General features: G+C 44.9%; 3 protein-coding genes and 2 long non-coding RNA genes across 6 annotated transcripts; 2 read left to right on the plus strand and 3 right to left on the minus strand.

The window, feature by feature from the left end:
* Nucleotides 1–1,538: 1,538 nt before the first annotated feature.
* LOC135651135 (uncharacterized) lies at nucleotides 1,539–7,384 on the plus strand. The gene is made up of 6 exons (XM_065170963.1): nucleotides 1,539–1,922; nucleotides 2,038–2,178; nucleotides 2,250–2,320; nucleotides 2,413–4,113; nucleotides 5,186–5,315; nucleotides 6,506–7,384. Exons 2-6 carry the CDS (start codon nucleotides 2,040–2,042, stop codon nucleotides 7,207–7,209), a joined length of 2,745 nt encoding a protein of 914 aa, XP_065027035.1. The 5' UTR covers nucleotides 1,539–1,922; nucleotides 2,038–2,039; the 3' UTR covers nucleotides 7,210–7,384.
* A 1,301-nt stretch (nucleotides 7,385–8,685) lies between these two features.
* Nucleotides 8,686–10,060, minus strand: LOC135651967 (uncharacterized). Its single transcript, XM_065172659.1, has 2 exons — nucleotides 9,175–10,060; nucleotides 8,686–8,983 (listed from the first exon to the last, which is right to left on the minus strand). The coding sequence occupies exons 1-2, from the start codon at nucleotides 9,895–9,897 to the stop codon at nucleotides 8,915–8,917; spliced, it is 792 nt and encodes a 263-aa protein (XP_065028731.1). The 5' UTR covers nucleotides 9,898–10,060; the 3' UTR covers nucleotides 8,686–8,914.
* A 354-nt stretch (nucleotides 10,061–10,414) lies between these two features.
* LOC103968713 (uncharacterized) lies at nucleotides 10,415–13,337 on the plus strand. 2 transcript variants are annotated; one of them, XR_001975802.2, is made up of 3 exons: nucleotides 10,415–11,018; nucleotides 12,854–13,021; nucleotides 13,104–13,337. It is a non-coding gene; the product is annotated as an uncharacterized LOC103968713 (long non-coding RNA). The 2 variants fall into 2 exon arrangements; XR_010501714.1 differs by having other exon boundaries at nucleotides 13,127–13,337.
* A 956-nt stretch (nucleotides 13,338–14,293) lies between these two features.
* Nucleotides 14,294–15,462, minus strand: LOC135651651 (uncharacterized). The gene has a single exon (XM_065171909.1). It carries the CDS (start codon nucleotides 15,322–15,324, stop codon nucleotides 14,527–14,529), a length of 798 nt encoding a protein of 265 aa, XP_065027981.1. The 5' UTR covers nucleotides 15,325–15,462; the 3' UTR covers nucleotides 14,294–14,526.
* A 69-nt stretch (nucleotides 15,463–15,531) lies between these two features.
* LOC135651652 (uncharacterized) lies at nucleotides 15,532–16,151 on the minus strand. Its single transcript, XR_010501894.1, has 3 exons — nucleotides 16,014–16,151; nucleotides 15,812–15,939; nucleotides 15,532–15,668 (listed from the first exon to the last, which is right to left on the minus strand). It is a non-coding gene; the product is annotated as an uncharacterized LOC135651652 (long non-coding RNA).
* Between the last annotated feature and the right edge of the window lie 8 nt (nucleotides 16,152–16,159).

Genomic DNA, 16,159 nt, shown 5'->3' on the forward strand with positions numbered 1-16,159 from the left:
AAACCTCTAAAACTACATCAGAAATGTTACTCTGTTCCCCTGATTACGTCTGAATTAGCTTATGGTTCGAAAGATCGTTACTTTCTTTCATCATAGAAAATAATTGTGTATTACTCTCGAGCTTAATTACCACCGTGATATTATGACTAATTGAATTCGGGATGTATCTAATGATTGATTTGATTTGACTTGATTCTAACATCAAGATATCGATCATCGTTCATATAATAATGAGATATCATACACATGTCATTCCAGTGATTCCAAGCATATCGTTGTGTATAGATCGCATATCAATTATATCTATGTGATGATGAAACAAAATCATTGTTTTCATGTCAATATCTAAAAAATAATTATGTATATTATAATTTTTGATCAAATCTTTCGGTTTACTGCTCTCGGCGCTTTGCCAACATAACATATCAACTCCAAGACTAACTAAAATATCCATAAGTTTATCTCTATTTATTCATTCTCAGAGTCGTTCCCTTCCCGTGGACGTGGTTCCTCGTTGGGAGGAGGAGCTTACACACCCTTCTAGTTTTGAACGAGGGTAAGTGTTGGTGAGTTGTTTATACAGACAGAGACGTCTGTGACATACACTGCGGAGATAAATCGTGCAAAGTTAGAAAGGACTTGAACGAGTAAGAGATGAATCCCTACAACAATGGAGTGGCCCTTCAATGAGAAATAGATGGTTCACTATCTTCATGTTATAGGGACCATAACAGTCCAAGGGTCCTCGAAAAGTGCAATTCATAAGCAAGTCATCGTCCCCAAAGAACCACCCCGTGGCCGCATTCAAACACCCTCCATGGAGTCTTCTTCCCACGAATTAATCGTCTCATTGGACGCACAGGGGGACATCTACATTTACCTGATATGGTACTGCCGCGGCGGACCCCAAGAAAGGGCGATGGCCACCTCGGTTGTCTTATCTGGCATCACGTGCAGACGCAAGCCACGCTTCGGGGCCCTCCATCGTGGGCCCCACCACGTCCGGTGATCCATCTCGTGACACGCGCGACACGGACACGAGAGCGACAAAGCCGGATGGCCTCGGTGTCGTGACTCTAATCCCTCCAACGGCCCATCACGATTCGCGACTCTGTCAGATGTGCACGCTTGGCGCGCTGTGCGTGCAGGACTTCGTGCCTCGCAGCATTCGTGGACACGTGACGCACGCATCCAGATGCGCGATGCACCCTTTCCTCATAGAGCAGTCGTGACTTAAGTCGCCGCAGTCGGTGGACCGGGGTTTAAGAAGGGTTCATCATGTCGATTGATTGAGCTCAAGTCAGACGCAAAACCACATCTGGATCTGATCTGGATCATTAATATACTTTAAAAAACGTGTACGTAATCATACCCCACCATTTTTCTATATACACCCACCATAATTGTTATGCGCGACCCAAAACGCGTGGCTGCTCCTAAGATGACAAAAAGAGGAGAAAGGGGTCCGCAAAAAAGCGAGTCCTGCAGCAATACCTACTGCCACAGGGACTTACGTCGAGCACTCGGTGGGCCTCGGCGCCCACTGCTTCTAATATTCTGCTCCCTTCTTCAACCCGAGAAGAAGGCACCAAAAACCATCAGACCTGCTGCCCCCGCCACCCGCTGCCGCTGCCGCTGCCGCTGCCTCTGCCTTTCTTCCTTCCCTCCCTCTTTGCACGCACAACAAAAGGAAATATTCGAAGAGAGAAGAAGGATAGCAAGAGCCCGAGGGAGAGGGGCATCGCTTTCTTTCGTCGAAAGCGAGAGAGAAGCCCCTCCGACACCGCTCTCTGCAGTCCATGCATGCCATTTGTTTACTCATCATCGCATCGCCCCATTTCCGTTCCATTGTTCGCCTTGTTATGCGTGCCGAGGTTTACACGAATCAGATAGTGCTTGACAGCTACACTGCCAAAAAGACGGTGAGAGAAAAAGGTCTCGTTGGCTTCTCTCTCCTCTCTCTTGACTGTTGAGTCGCAAAACCCCGCTACCTTCCCTTCTCTCCGGGGAGCCTCCTGAGGTTTAGGTGGACACCAGGCATGAGTTTGGCCATCGTGGATAAGAAGCCGCAGCAGCAGAGGCGGCCCGGTGGGTTCGTCGCCATCTTCTTCCGGCTCCTGGACTGGAACCGCCGGCTCGCCAAGAAGAATCTCTCCCCCAGGAAACCACTCCCTCCAGGTATATTATCAGCTTCTGCTCTGTTGAGTGTATGGTTCGTTGGATCGTTGATTCGTTCTGGTACGTCTCAGTTCGTGCCGCGAAAGGGTCTGCAAAAAGGTTCGGCGCCGATGACAAGATGCCATTGGCGAAGTTGCTTTTGGTAATGTGATGAGTTTAGCTTCTCACTCTTTGTCATCTTGATCTTGTTAACCCTCGTTAAAATCTTGATCGTTTGGGTCAAAACGTTGTTAGGTGGATGACGATAACGGGGGATGTTTTCCGAGCAACAAGAATCCTGAAACCGAGGTCGAGCTTGGAAAATCGATGCGAACTCCTGGGCTGGTGGCCAGGCTGATGGGTCTCGAGTCCATGCCTGTCGTCGCGCAAGAAAGGCCGAGAAAGGCTACAGATTCCTGCTGCCTTAACAGCGAGTCGGGTAGTGGTCAGGTGCCACACCGGGTCGATCAAGATTTGTGCCTGGAAGATGGTGGGAGTGTGAAGTTGGAGATTAGGCCGCAGAAACTACAAAAGATTGGAGGATTCTTGGAAAGACAGCCGCTTGATGGTGGCCGAGCAAAGCCAGGTGTGTTGGGCAAGAAGGTGCTTTCGGCCCCCTCGAAGAATAAGTTTCACGAGCTGGCTTCACCTGTGAAGAGCCCAAGATTACCATCAGGGGGTCATCATCGTTCTCGGTTGATCAAGGCTGCCACCAAGATTCTTGAGCCTGGATTGCAGTCTAAAAATAGGGCCAAGCCTGCTATATCTTACAAGGATTCTTCGCCGGTTGATGCAGAAGGTACTGGTGTTGATACCACCTTGAAGAACTCAAATGAACCATTCCGGGATCCTGTGTCTGGCACGAGTTATGGCAATTTAGGTGGTGGGACATTGAGATCAAAACAACGTGAGGAAGAACCTCTGAGACAAAAGATCGTTTCATCTGCATTTGGAATGAGCCGTGCTTCTTGCTCTCGTACTGTTCTTGTGGAAAGTAGTTCAACATCACTTGACATGCAAGGTGAAGAGAACAGGAACAGAAAGACATCTATGCAAAGCAACACGGAGGACTTAGCAGAGAGCCGCAACCGAGGTACAAACAAGATTAAGCCAGATGGATCAGCAACTATATTTCGATGGAATCAATTTAGGCAGAATCAGTCAGCTATGACAAGAGACAAAGTACCTTTTGGTTCCAAGGTTAGTTCTAGGAAGCAAGGGAGAAGAGATGGCAATGTGTCACATGGCATGAAAGGGTCTGTCTTTACGGACAGCAATATGGGCAGCTATAGCTGTGTGAAATCAGGCTACGAAAAAGAAGGTCGAAGAAGGGCATTGTGTGATAATACCTTGGAGAACAACATGTCACGCAAACGAACAATCAATAATTTCAATGTCGAGAATGTTGATGTATTCCATTCAGTCTGTGCTAAGCTAAATGTCGGTAGTCGTTTGAGTAACCAAAAGGGGATAAGACGTACCAGTAACACATCTCTGGACAAGAAACTTATCAAAAGTGAGTCAAAGAATTATAATGGTGATGATTTTGGTTTCAGGGCCAATGACATTGTTTCTTTCACATTCAATTCACCAATGAAGCATGTATCTAGGTCATCCACACACGTAAAAATGCACGAGAACAACACCAAAAACGAACACATTAGTAATGGTGGTTGGAATGATATCATAGCCTTGGATGCACATAGTAAAAAGTTGACATATGATAGAAGTACTACTTTAAGCGGGAATGAATTAAGCAACCTGATTGAAGAAAAAATCAGGGAACTGACTTCCGTGGATCGAAGTGAATTAGTAGCTAGGGATGCATGGTCTGCTTCTTACCTTCTCGAAGAGCTGGGAGCTACCTGTACACCTGAGCAAAACGATCATGATCATGCTGGTGCATCTTCGAAGAAAGGCATAGACTTGTCTGATTTTTCTATCCCACAGTCAAAGGTGCGCTAATGTAAGGTTTTTCATCTCTCGTATCTGGAACATAAAAAGATACTGGTGGTATGTCATTTCCTACAGTCATCTAAGAGTGCTTCTAATAAGATTTAATTGCTTTTGCTTCCTTGGACTTCATGAATTTTTGTAAATCCAGAGGAAAAATGATTAGCTGTCATTGTGGATACATAGGGCTTTCTTTAGTTGGGAGGGACTAACATCACTTCTAGGATCATCTCATAGGTTGTGAAAGTCCTCTGGATTTTAATAACTTGCTTTTGTGAGTATTGCCAAGTCTGTGATTTGTTTATTTAGTCATTATGGATGGGTTAGGAGTTCTCTGAGTTTATAAATTTTGTATATGCTTATGATAAGAGAGATTGTTCTTGGTTGGTTTCTTCTCACACAGAGCTGTTATGAGAAACTCTATCTGTAAATTTTGTCATACTAATACAAAAATTATTCTTGCTGTTGTCATTTTTTGAGTTTATTGTCAAGCATGGGTTATGAGCTTCATCTGTTATCACTAATCTGAATTATCCATATCAGTTTGGCATGAGAATATATATCTTAGTTTTTCTATTAATGCTCGCAGACATAATATCAGCTAACTAGGTTCTTTGTTCATAATTTCTCTAAGGAAATATATTGTCTTGACCAAATGCACACGAAACTACTGCTTATGGTTGGCGATAGCACTCATGACCTGTAACAGGATTAATACTTTTTCTAGAGACTTTGTCATAATCATCTACATATTTCTTTTGGATGTTTTCTCTCTCTAATAATTAAATTAAGCAAGAGATTACAGTTTATCAAGGACAGACTGACACAAAATATAATAACAGTATTGGAAAAAATGGAAATTTTTTTTTAATATTGATTTTAGAAAATTAAATTTACATCTTGCTTTATATGTCAACCTTCTAGACTTTTATTTTCCCCTTCTGATATCACTTTGAATACCAATATGAGCTAACTAGGACCTTAAGTAGCATGAAAATATTGATAGATCTTGTATGAAGTAAGAAGATTGGTGAAATGGATTATTCTGGCGTATGATTGATTGCTTTTCCTTTAGGAGGACAGAAAATTTGGCCGTGTTGCTGCAGTTATGGCCGTCGACAATAATCAACTTAGTCCAATATCTATTCTTGAGGCTTCATTTTCAAATGAGAGTTGCTCTTTCGTAAGTCTCAATGGCAAGTCAGGTATGACGAATGTTCATCTTTGCAACACCATATTTCTTCTAACTTTTTTGTGTTTATTTTTATGATCATTTTTTACTTTTCCATAAGCTTTTAGAACTGACATCATCATTTCTGTGCTGTCTTTAGCTAAATATATACTTGCTTTGAATTAGCAAGGGCTAGCTTGTCCTGATTTTAATTTCTTATTATTGGTCAAGGGCCATATATAAGATCACACCTTTTTTGTTTATGCTAACAAATAACAATATCCAAATTATGCAAATAATATTAATTTATTTTTGCCTTTTTGTTTATGATAACCAATAACAATCACCAAATTGTGCAGATAATACAAAATCGACAGAATGGACATGTATCATTGCAAACAACAATAACAAAGTCATAATGTTTCAATTATTGGGGATCAACTACATGGATCTTTGTCATCATAGAGCTATATAGAATGTCATATCCTTAGTTAAATTAAGAGTATTTAAATACAAGACAAGCTATTGCAGCTTGTCCCCGTAGCTGTTAAATAAACAAAGGGCATTCTCAAACATATTAGAACACTTATCAAGAAACTTAATATATTCTCTAATAAACAATATCCTAATACACTATTCATTATTTGGTACATCATGCAAAGTTACAACTCTTTGTCGTACCCTCTCTGCCTCTCACAAACCACACCACACAGTATACCAATCTATATGTACTGACCCTCACCCTCACATCTTATAACATCAAACACACATCTTACATCTCACACTTATCTGGCATCTGACACTCACTGCAAGTCTCCTGCACATACAAGAGAGTTCTGCATTATTGGTTTCTATTAGTGGCATGATTGGTGAATGGGACGTACAAGGTTTCCAATATTTAGTCACCAAATGATTTCAAGTTACAGAACTAAATTGTTTTATTTTCTTTGGTTACTTGACATAATCATTATTTTCTAATTTTTTATCTAAAATATAGAGATACTATGATGAATGGCCATTGGCTTCTGTAAGAAGTTATAACCGAGAATCCTGATAAGATTCGTATAATGAATTACATGCACACTGTCCATGGAATTACATTATCAACTTTGCAACCAGAAATACTGATGCTGAAGTGCTTTACATTAGAAGCATGAACCATTGCTTATAGACTTCTGAGATTGCGGATTAAGAACATATTTTGGTGGTAATACTTGATTTCAGGTAGCAAATTACAATTTGGGTTGACAGAAAGTTGCAACACAACGCGATCATCTGATCTGGACACTGATCTTTTAGATTCAGCTTCTTCAGTTGACATCAGGAGGTCTATTATAGCTAAGATCAGGCGTTTGACTTACATGAGTTTAAACGACTTTGCTGTTTGTGGCGATGGAGTTGGGCTCTCAAAAACCAAACTTTGTGAAGTGAGGCATGCCATTTCGAGTGCAGTATTGTTGTTTGAAACTTTCACCTTGGACAGGTCGGATGGTTCTGTAGACATGTCTCTAGAATCATTTCTTTTAGACATGCTGCAAGCGATTGTCAATGCTCTTCGTATGGGCCCGAAAAGTGATCCCGGTTACACAGGGATTAATGAAACAGATCAGCTCAGAGAGCTACTATTTGATTGCATGATTGAGTGCCTGGATTCCAATTATAGCTGTTTGTGCAAATCTGGTTACATGACATATACTAAACTAACTTTCCTTTTAACCCGAGAGAAGTTGATGAGAGAAGTTCACCAGGATATAAGAGGGTGGATGGATTTGGCAGGGAAATTTTTGGATGATATGGTCAAGAATGAAATGAAAACCTCAGCTGGAAAGTGGGCGGATTGTATGATGGAAGCATTCGAGGCAGGCATGGAGATAGAGAGCAACATACTTCAGACTTTGGTTGACGAAACTGTGATAGATTTCTGCTGATGCCGAAATGGTGACAAACTAATGGGTGTTTAATGAAAAGAAAACGAAGTTTGATCGGTTGATTGATTTTACGAGAGTGCATATATTGTCTTTCTTTTTATTTTTCTCTGTAATTATGACGCTAAGAAGCAAGTGATATTTTGTACTAATTGCAAAAAAATGAAGATTTGTGGGAGGCTTGTTTGCTGCAGCTGTTTGTTTTGCGTCCGAGGGAGTCTCGAGTGTTCAGACCCTGAGAAGTATTAATGTTCACAGGTAGAGTAACACTCCATCCTGAGAAGAGAATGAGAGTCCAGGTCAAATTGTTTACTCAGCATGCTTTTTCTCTGCTCCTTCCCTAAGTTCCTCTTCTTTTCTGGTCTTACAAATTATCAATTTTTTTTTGTTCTTTCAGTTGTCTTTGTTAGGACAAAGAACAAAGGGCTGAAATCTGGGAGAAGATGAACAAGCGAGGCTTTTGTGGCATGTGTTCTTTTCCGGTTAGAGATGGAGATCTTCGGTTTCTCATGTGTTTATACAACAGGGCGAATTTGGTATCACAGAGTGCAGACACTCTCTGACTTGTGTTGTATGAGAGAGAGAGAGAGAGAACAACACATGGCCACTGAGATGCCTGTACTTGTAGTAGGACCAACGGTCGGGACGGGGCACGAATCTAATTTGATCGACGGACCATTCGTTTCCAGTCCAACCAATATATATATATATATATATATATATATATATATATATATATATATATATATATATATATATATATATATATAAAAAGCTAGATGACGAAAAGTTGGTATGAGGCTCGACTTGTCCGGATTCAAATGATTGGATCCGTATCCAAATAGTGGCGCCAGATGGCTAATCAAGTGTTGAATGCCTGCCCACAATCGTGTTGAGGTCCCATCAAAGAAACGAACCCAATGCGCCACCGGTACTCCACCAGTCGGCGAAGAACGGTGCCACGTAATATAAGAAAAGGTTTCTGTACTTTTGACTTGCTTTGCGCCCATTTGGATGCGACTGGAGGTCGGTAACGCAACGCCGTGATGGCTCGCTCATTAGAAGAGGATGAAGAGACTTCGATCGAGTCCAATCGTTCGGCATCTGTGATGCTGTTTGTGCCCCTTCACGCACTGTGCATCTCAACATCCTGATGCTGGGACGAGCTAGAGATCATGGGCACGACGGCGACCACACCCGGTAAAAGCGTGAGCCGCGGTTCGAGCGAGGAGACTCGCTGACGACAACCCTCCCTCCGCCCACCTACCGCGTCCGTGTCATCGGCTCAACGCCACCGCGGCCCCAGATCCGACGGCCACGGTTGATCCCGCATCACACCTTGCTGCTGCCGCCTACGAATGCGTCCATCTTCCACCAAGGAAGATGATTGCACAAAACATAGCTCGTTTCGAAAAGAGAAGTCGAACGCATCAACTGTTCATGACGAAAGCATTCCTACAGTTTTCTTGGTCGGTAACATGAGATCAGAAACAGAGCATCACCCACTATAAATCTTTAAACAAACCAATCACACAGCAAGCAATCTCGCAGAATGAGATACACTATGACGCAAGAAAATACCAATCTACTCGTAGAGCTAAGACTCTGTTGTCATGATCGAATCGGAAGCTTTGAGTTGAGGAGCAATACAGAGCCGGAGAGGTTTGGTGGACGAAAAAGAAAGTGTATCATGTCACCCGAGGTACGCTTACCTCGAATCCGGAACCCTGTACGTGTCGGCAGTGATCTCCGTGAGCCACGAACCGGGGAGCAACGCCTGAGACAAGAGGATAACCAACATAGAGATTCAATATTCTTCCAAAGGATCGAGCTTGCAACGAGAAAGGAACCCAAAAACCGGGGAAATTGACGCAAAAAATGGGTTTTTGGATCAGAAGGTCACCCAAAATCATCAGAAACTGACGCGCAAAGAAGAGAGGAAGGTAAGTGTCGGCGTAAGAAACTCACGTCGAGCTGCTTTTGGACAACCCTCGCCCGCTTTCTCGGCCGTTGACGAGCCCTGCGGCCCGTCACGGCGTAGATGTCCTCCTCGATCTCCTCTCTCGTGAGCGAGATCGAGAACTTGGGCCGCTCCCTCCACCAGGGGTCCTCCGACCTCCGCCGCACCGTCCTCTTAACCACATGTCCCGGCGACGACCCGCTCAGGTGCCGCTCGACCCCCGTCGGAGCCCGCGCTGCCCCGCGCCTCGTCCTAAGGTTCCACGGCCGCGCCGGCGGCGCAGCCGATATACCCACCTCCGGATCCAGCCTCTCCTCCCGCGCCGGTGCCGGCTGCGCCTTGCGGCCCGCATCCTTGGGCGGCGACGGTACCACCAGTTTCATCCGGTCCGCCGCCTCCCGGAGGTGAACCAGCAGCTTCTCCCTGACCTCCTCGATCCCGGGGTCGTCGCCGTCCTCACTCTCCACCTCCTCACGGATCCGCGGCCCAGCAGGCTCCGGGGGGACGGCCGACCTTCGTCCACCGCCAGCGACGACCTCCCCCTTCCCGTTCACGCTCATGCAGCGCAGCACCCGGTGGCTCCCCCACGTCTTCAAGATCGGGAAGGAGAAGTTATGGAGGAGGGACCCCTTCGCCTCCCCACGAGGAGCCGTAGCACCTGCCGCCGCCACCGCCGTCGACTCTGCAGCGGGATCCGCCGGCCGGGTTGGCGTTTCCGCCGAGATGACCATGGGGCCGTGCCCTACCCAACGCTGGTGGGGGCCGGCGCCAAGAGGAAGCGGTAGCCGCGGATACCAAAACCGGTGGGGGGTGTAAGGGGAAGGGGACGGTCGTCTAACGTTGTTGAGTTGGGGGTTGGCGTGATGGCATGAGAGGGGGAGACGGGGGTGCGAGAGAGACACAGCTCCTCTTAAGGCGGAGGGGAAGGCATCAATAAAATAATATAAATTAATTTAAGAAAATGCTTTTTTTTTTACTTTCTTTTCCGCGCGACCGACAGGCCCTACCACACGAAGGCTTCGTTTGGTGTGGGGTCCGCGGAACACGGGATTTGGAGACTGGGTATCGAATCGGGTTTCGAAGAGTGAGTATCGAAAGAGAATGGTGCGGTGAGCGGCACGGGACCGACGTCGGAGTCTTGCACATGCGCCAAGCACGTGCGAAGCCGTTGTCCCCGCCATGTATGGCTTTATAGGCTGCGTTAAGCTCGTCTTAAGCCAAGTTCAAACTTAATTTGGTTCGTTCACCGGTAGAGTCTTTGCGCGATGCGCTGTAACGTCACGCATTCGCCGTCGGATGTATACTCCCACACTGGGCCCACCGATCTTGTGGACGCGATCGAGTTAGATAGCTGAAACCATCGTCTCCCCCACACGCTTTCAAAGCACCGATTCAATCCCTTCCGTCTCCCGTGCGAAGCCCGCGAGAGTCGTGCAGAGGAAAGAAAACCCGCAACGACTGCAAGATCGATCGTAATAGCCGCCGGGGAAGACGAGAACGGCCTCGTGGGAGCGACGGCAGGCGATCTCGACGCCGGTTGAAGCTGGCTGCACAATTCCACCTTCCCCACTCGCAGCTGGGGCACTCATCGCACCATTCGCTGCTCCAAAGTCCCCTTGTTCCGCGATCTCGACGCCGTTGGAACGATGGTTCCCGCGGCTGATCAAAACACAGCCCGGCCGGAGATGGTGAGGGGGAGATCAGACGGATCCGAGAAGAGAAAGCGTTACATGTTCCGGATCTGACTGTCGTGTGAGGAGATCGTACAGGACTTTCTGGCGATCAAGGGGACGAAGCCCCTTTGGAGGCCAAAGAAGGGGCCTAGACTCCTCCAGCGACAGCTTGATGTAAGGTATTTTACGCACCAAAACAGATATCTTTTGTAATTTTGGTTTAATTTCCTGCCATTGGCTAGTGATTGAGCCCTTTTCTACCTCTTCAATAGTTTACGCTTTCGCTACGCTCTTTCTTCGGCTAATTCTTTCTGCAGTCGCTTTCTCCTGGATTATGCTTATTGGAAGGAACTCGGGAGATATATACGCTTCAAAATCGATGGATTAGGTAGTACTATTTGTTGCGTTTGTCCAAAGCGTTGCTATATACCTTTTCTTGAATCGCTTTCTCAAAAATGAACCGAACAAATTGTTTCCTTTGCTGTTGTTGTTGTCGTCGTTGTGGCTGCAGAAGTTAGAGAGTGTGATGACAAAGGGTTATGTTTGGTGGAGAAGTATTTACGGTTTCGAATGCTTATAGTTTCTGTGTTTACTTGCAACATGGACGGTTCGATTTCCTAGATTATCCTATTGATCCGTGACTAAGGTAGCTTGGTCCTCGAAAGTGTTACGGTTCCTCTGTTGTTAGGCAATAGTATGGTTTTCCATTGTCTTCTTTTTCTTGATTTTATCATTCCCTTTCTGTAGATTTTAGTGCCAATCTTCACCCCATTTGCTTGAAATTTTCTTGTGGACCAAAGTAAAATAAGATATTTGTATACTTTTGATTGATCTCCTCTGGGATCTTGCTCAAGTCTTTCTGAGTTGATTCGTGTCGGTAAAGAAAGAGACTTGGTGGAAGGATGATGGTAAGGAGTAAATGTACTATATAGTTGTTAGGATGATATCATGCTATGTTGGTGCAACCTTCTCTATCCTACCAAGCTTGAGAGAGAGCTTTCTGACTGTAAATGAAGACTGAAGAAAAGCAAGCTCTTGTGAAACCTCAGCAAATTTGATATTGTTTCTTGTCTTTAGATGAAGGCTCAGAAAAGAAAGGTTTGAGTTTAATGCAGAAAAGGGATTGTGGTTGCACAAGTGCCACATTAAAAGGGCAAAACCAAAGTTGAAACACACTGCACCTCTTATCAACATAAGGAACTAGTGCAAAATAGGGTAGACATTTAGCTAACATATCGCTTGTTCTCTTGATCTTGGATGGCCTCGAGTACCGTTATAGACATGCTCATCTGGTAGAGCTAATTTTTATGACCCAAGCAAGAGTCACAGTGCACTAATCTATGATTCAGTTTGTATTAGTTCAGATAAAGCTTTTATGAGTCCAACTACAGGAACCAGTTTATTCTTCTAATGTGGATTCAAGTAAGCTGATATTATCTTCATCTATGCTGATTATGACATCATTTTAAATCCGGACAACTTGATTTTGATCACAAGTTTTGTGCAAAGAATTTTTTTTTTTTCCATGCTTTGATCGGTCTAACATGAAAAACCCAAAGGAATGGATTTATGGGGGATTAGTCAGGTTCAGCAGTGTATTTGTGTGTTCTTTTCTTTGTTGTCTCGGTGCTGCTCAAATTTCATGGTCTAGAAGTGGGAGCGATATGAGCTAGACTGCAGCTTTCAACTGATTTTTTCGGTTTCGTGTAATTGTTTTTGTATGCTATAGATAAATTACAGATATCACTGGTATAACTTGCAACCTTGATATTATTAGGTTTAAGTTTCCCCTTGGTGAATAGTGTTGCTTTCTTATTCCTGTGGGCAACTGACCCAGTTTCTACTGGTGGTTGTTATATGCTACTGTAAACTGAAACTTTTCTTGCTTGTTGCACTATGAACTGTAAGATTATTCTTTGTAGATTGAAAAATCCGTCAGTTAGTGTCAGATAAGTGAAATTTGAGAAGAGAGAGATTACATATGATGCTTACAATTTAAACTTGATGTCGACAGATGCAACTTGGTTTGATGTTCCTATTTGTTTTCTCGGCGGTAAGACGAGCTTGCTCAGAAGAGAAAATTCTCTGCGAGGTTAATCTATCAGATGGTTTGCCTGCATCAACTCAACTATTCGGCGAGCCTGCCAACTCGTAAGACCATTCTTAGTGAAGCTCCATCAAGGTCAACTTCTGTTGTCTTGCGCCTGTGTTCTCATTTTCTTGGAGTTGATTCTGAGTTGGAACTTTTTGTATTCTGCATGCAGTGAAAGTATGGAATTTTGTGCAGGTTTCAGGCAATGCCGGCCCGGGAATTTTACTCCTGGAACCATGAATTCTGCTCCCATACATTTTTATGATGGACATGTTATTTCAAATGACGAAGAAAGTGTAAGCATTCTTCTGAATGATAGAGTTAGCTAATCTTTGTGGGCTAAGGTGCACTATTTACCAATGACGTATGTGTTCACTATTTACCAATAAACAAGTACTTTTGAGCACTCTTTTTTTTTTTTTTGTCTACGTGGATGGTGATAAGGTGCACTAACACCACTAGTTTTATCTATATAAAAGGTTAGGTTTGACACGTGGATGATCGATTACCCTTCATTACGTCTACATCGGATACATCGGATACTTGGTCGACGTGACACATCGATCGAGCATCATGTCTACATTAGCATCATCACCTCGAATACCGAGTTAACTCGGCAGATCGGACGAACTTTGTTATCACAAGTTGTGGTTATGAGGCACACATACTTGTGAATGGGATTTTCGAGTGAGCAAATCTGTTTAAACACATAATATGTTTTATTATTATTATTATTTGAATCTTAAAACTTATTTATTGATATAAACATCACAATTATTTCAACCTCGACGCTAAGGGTGGCGATAGGTTTAGATGGCAGACTCGAGTTAGCTTTATATATCGGATTTATTCACTATTTTTTTAATGGATAAGTTAGAGAGAGAAAAAGAGAGCTTTGATAAGTGAGACTAGTACAATTGAAACGGATTATTATTATTATTATTATTATTATTATTATTATTATTATTATTATTATTATTTGCATCTGTTTCCTTGATAAATAAATAGAATAGGTGAAGATGACAGCACGTGAGATTGATGTAAGACCAAACATAGAGCTGGCACAAGGCTCACTTGTGGGGCCTCTGTCTATTGCTTCCTTTTCACTAGGATACCCTGCGAAGGCCTGCTGAGGTGTCCTTGTCAGGTTGGAATATGTTTAAACACTTACCCCTCTGTCTCTCTCTCTCTCTCTCTCTCTCTCTCTCTCTCTCTCTCTATATATATATATATATATATACACACACACACAAATCGAATATTCTACATGCTGCAATTACAAGACAAAGAAGGATGCCGTACGTAAAAGAAAGCCAATCCACCAAAAGAATCAAATAACTGTAGAGAAGGGAGAAGAGAAAAGAAGCGGTAACAAAGTGAAAGATTAAATGCACAAACACGCCAAGGAACCTAACAAGCATGCAAACATGGACCTGTTCTTGCTGTCCCCCATTCCCGCAGCATCCTTGATGATTCCCAGCCCACGATTCCTGGCACTCCGCATGGTGGAGTAGACGAAGGCCAAAGAAGAAAAAGAAGTGAGAGGAGGCGGCCCGTGATAGCAAAGTAAGGCTCCCATCATTACAAACAAACAACTATGGATAACTAGTCACAGCTGAGCTCTTGCTCATGCTCTTGTCCCCTCGTTTGCAGAGAAGATAGTCGAATATGCTGCCGCTGCCCGGCGTCGGCACGTTCAGAATCGGACTAATTCTCACTGCATTGCTACCGTATGATCGCCGCGAATTCCCCGAGTAGTAGTAGACTTTTGTCTTGGGTTCGTTTGCGCCTTTCCTGAACAGCTCGCTGAATGGGCGGCTGCTGCCTTTGCTGATACCGGCCGATGAGTAGCTGTTGTCGGTGATGCCCGGCTTAGCGTTTGGCCTTTGCGTGGACGACGAACCCGAGGACTTGCTCCGCAGCAAGGGGAAGGGGCAAAGACTGCTCCTGCTGCTTCCGTAGCCGACGCTGCTGCTCCTGCGGAACCGCCAAAAGGGCGTCGGCGGAGAAGCTCTTCCGATGCCGTTGGCCTCGGGACCGGTCATCATCTCCCGGAGGCTGTCGCGGCTCCTCCGGCATGTGGCTGATGCAGGAGGGGCTGCTACTGGCGCCGACGGCCGCGACAAGGAGGGAGGATTCTTGATGGGCAGGGGGAGGAGTTTGCCGTCGGAGAAAAGATCGTCGGCGAGGGAATGGTCATGGGAGAGGGCGTCGATGGCGAGGCTGAAGTCGAAGTCGGAGGGTGCGGAAACCTCCAGAGGAAGGGAGACGTCGAGGCGGCGATCGGCGTCGGTGGTCTCGGAGGCGTCGGTCTGCGGGAGGTCGACGTCGTGGGAGAATGAGATTCTTGGGCTCGCCCCCGTCCATCTCAAGCTCTCCAATCGAACCTCCATTACCCTGCTCCACTCCGCTCCGATAGAGGAGGGGGAGCAGCAGCAGCAGCAGATAGCGGGGGATTAGATAAGCAGGGGAAGGTAGACGACGGTCACCAACTACATATGGTGACGTCTGGCTCCGTGCGTGCGCGCTGCGGTGGGGTGCTGCGTGAATTAAATAAGCCCCGTTACCAACAACAGAGGGTGATGATGCTTTACTTGGGGATTAAATGAGGGAGCAGACGTCCGTCACCAACTACCGACGGTGATGTGCATTGGGTGGGGTGCGTGCATGGAAAAGAAGGTCGATGCGTACACGTCTTATTGTCTCGGCGTTGAGAATTATGAATGCTTATGTGTGCCTGTAAGGAAGTATATAAAAGGCAAATCGGTATCTTATTTGCATATCCTAATGCAATGGGGATAAAAGAAGTGAGCTTGCAAGGGATTTCTTCCAAGTTGATTACGAGAATAAAAGCAGGTGTTAAAAGTTATTGGTGCGTACCTCATGGACAGCTACGGCCATATGAAGAAGCATTCCATCCAAGACACACAGTCTTTTGCTTAATCCAATTTGCCCGCGGAAGAATCTGACACGGATGCATTAGCTTGAATGCGCTGCTTACCCTTCCGCTGAAATGGGCAGTGAGAAGTTAGCAACCGGAGAGAGCAGAAGAAACTTCACGACGGATGACCCAGCTGCTCACCTAACCACTCAGCACACTGGCAGCAGCTTGCTATATTTCTAGTCTCGTAATGCCTACCAGTAGGCATTACGAGCATCAATCTTTATCCCAGCAGCGTTGAGCAGCATCCACGACAAAATGAATTGATTAGGCATGGAAAGCCGCTG

This window comes from Musa acuminata, chromosome BXJ3-10 (genome assembly GCF_036884655.1).
Source record: "Musa acuminata AAA Group cultivar baxijiao chromosome BXJ3-10, Cavendish_Baxijiao_AAA, whole genome shotgun sequence".
Taxonomy (NCBI): domain Eukaryota; kingdom Viridiplantae; phylum Streptophyta; class Magnoliopsida; order Zingiberales; family Musaceae; genus Musa; species Musa acuminata.

What these genes read in the sequence shown, in the direction of transcription:
- LOC135651651 (XM_065171909.1), bottom strand. Translation starts at nt 15,324, where the DNA reads ATGGAGGTTCGATTGGAGAGCTTGAGATGGACGGGGGCGAGCCCAAGA.
- LOC135651135 (XM_065170963.1), top strand. Translation starts at nt 2,040, where the DNA reads ATGAGTTTGGCCATCGTGGATAAGAAGCCGCAGCAGCAGAGGCGGCCC. An exon ending in TTTCTATCCCACAGTCAAAG is followed by an intron (nt 4,114 to 5,185) that starts GTGCGCTAATGT and finishes CTTTTCCTTTAG; the next exon opens with GAGGACAGAAAATTTGGCCG. An exon ending in AAGTCTCAATGGCAAGTCAG is followed by an intron (nt 5,316 to 6,505) that starts GTATGACGAATG and finishes ACTTGATTTCAG; the next exon opens with GTAGCAAATTACAATTTGGG.
- LOC135651967 (XM_065172659.1), bottom strand. Translation starts at nt 9,897, where the DNA reads ATGGTCATCTCGGCGGAAACGCCAACCCGGCCGGCGGATCCCGCTGCA. An exon ending in TTGTCCAAAAGCAGCTCGAC is followed by an intron (nt 8,984 to 9,174) that starts GTGAGTTTCTTA and finishes CTCTTGTCTCAG; the next exon opens with GCGTTGCTCCCCGGTTCGTG.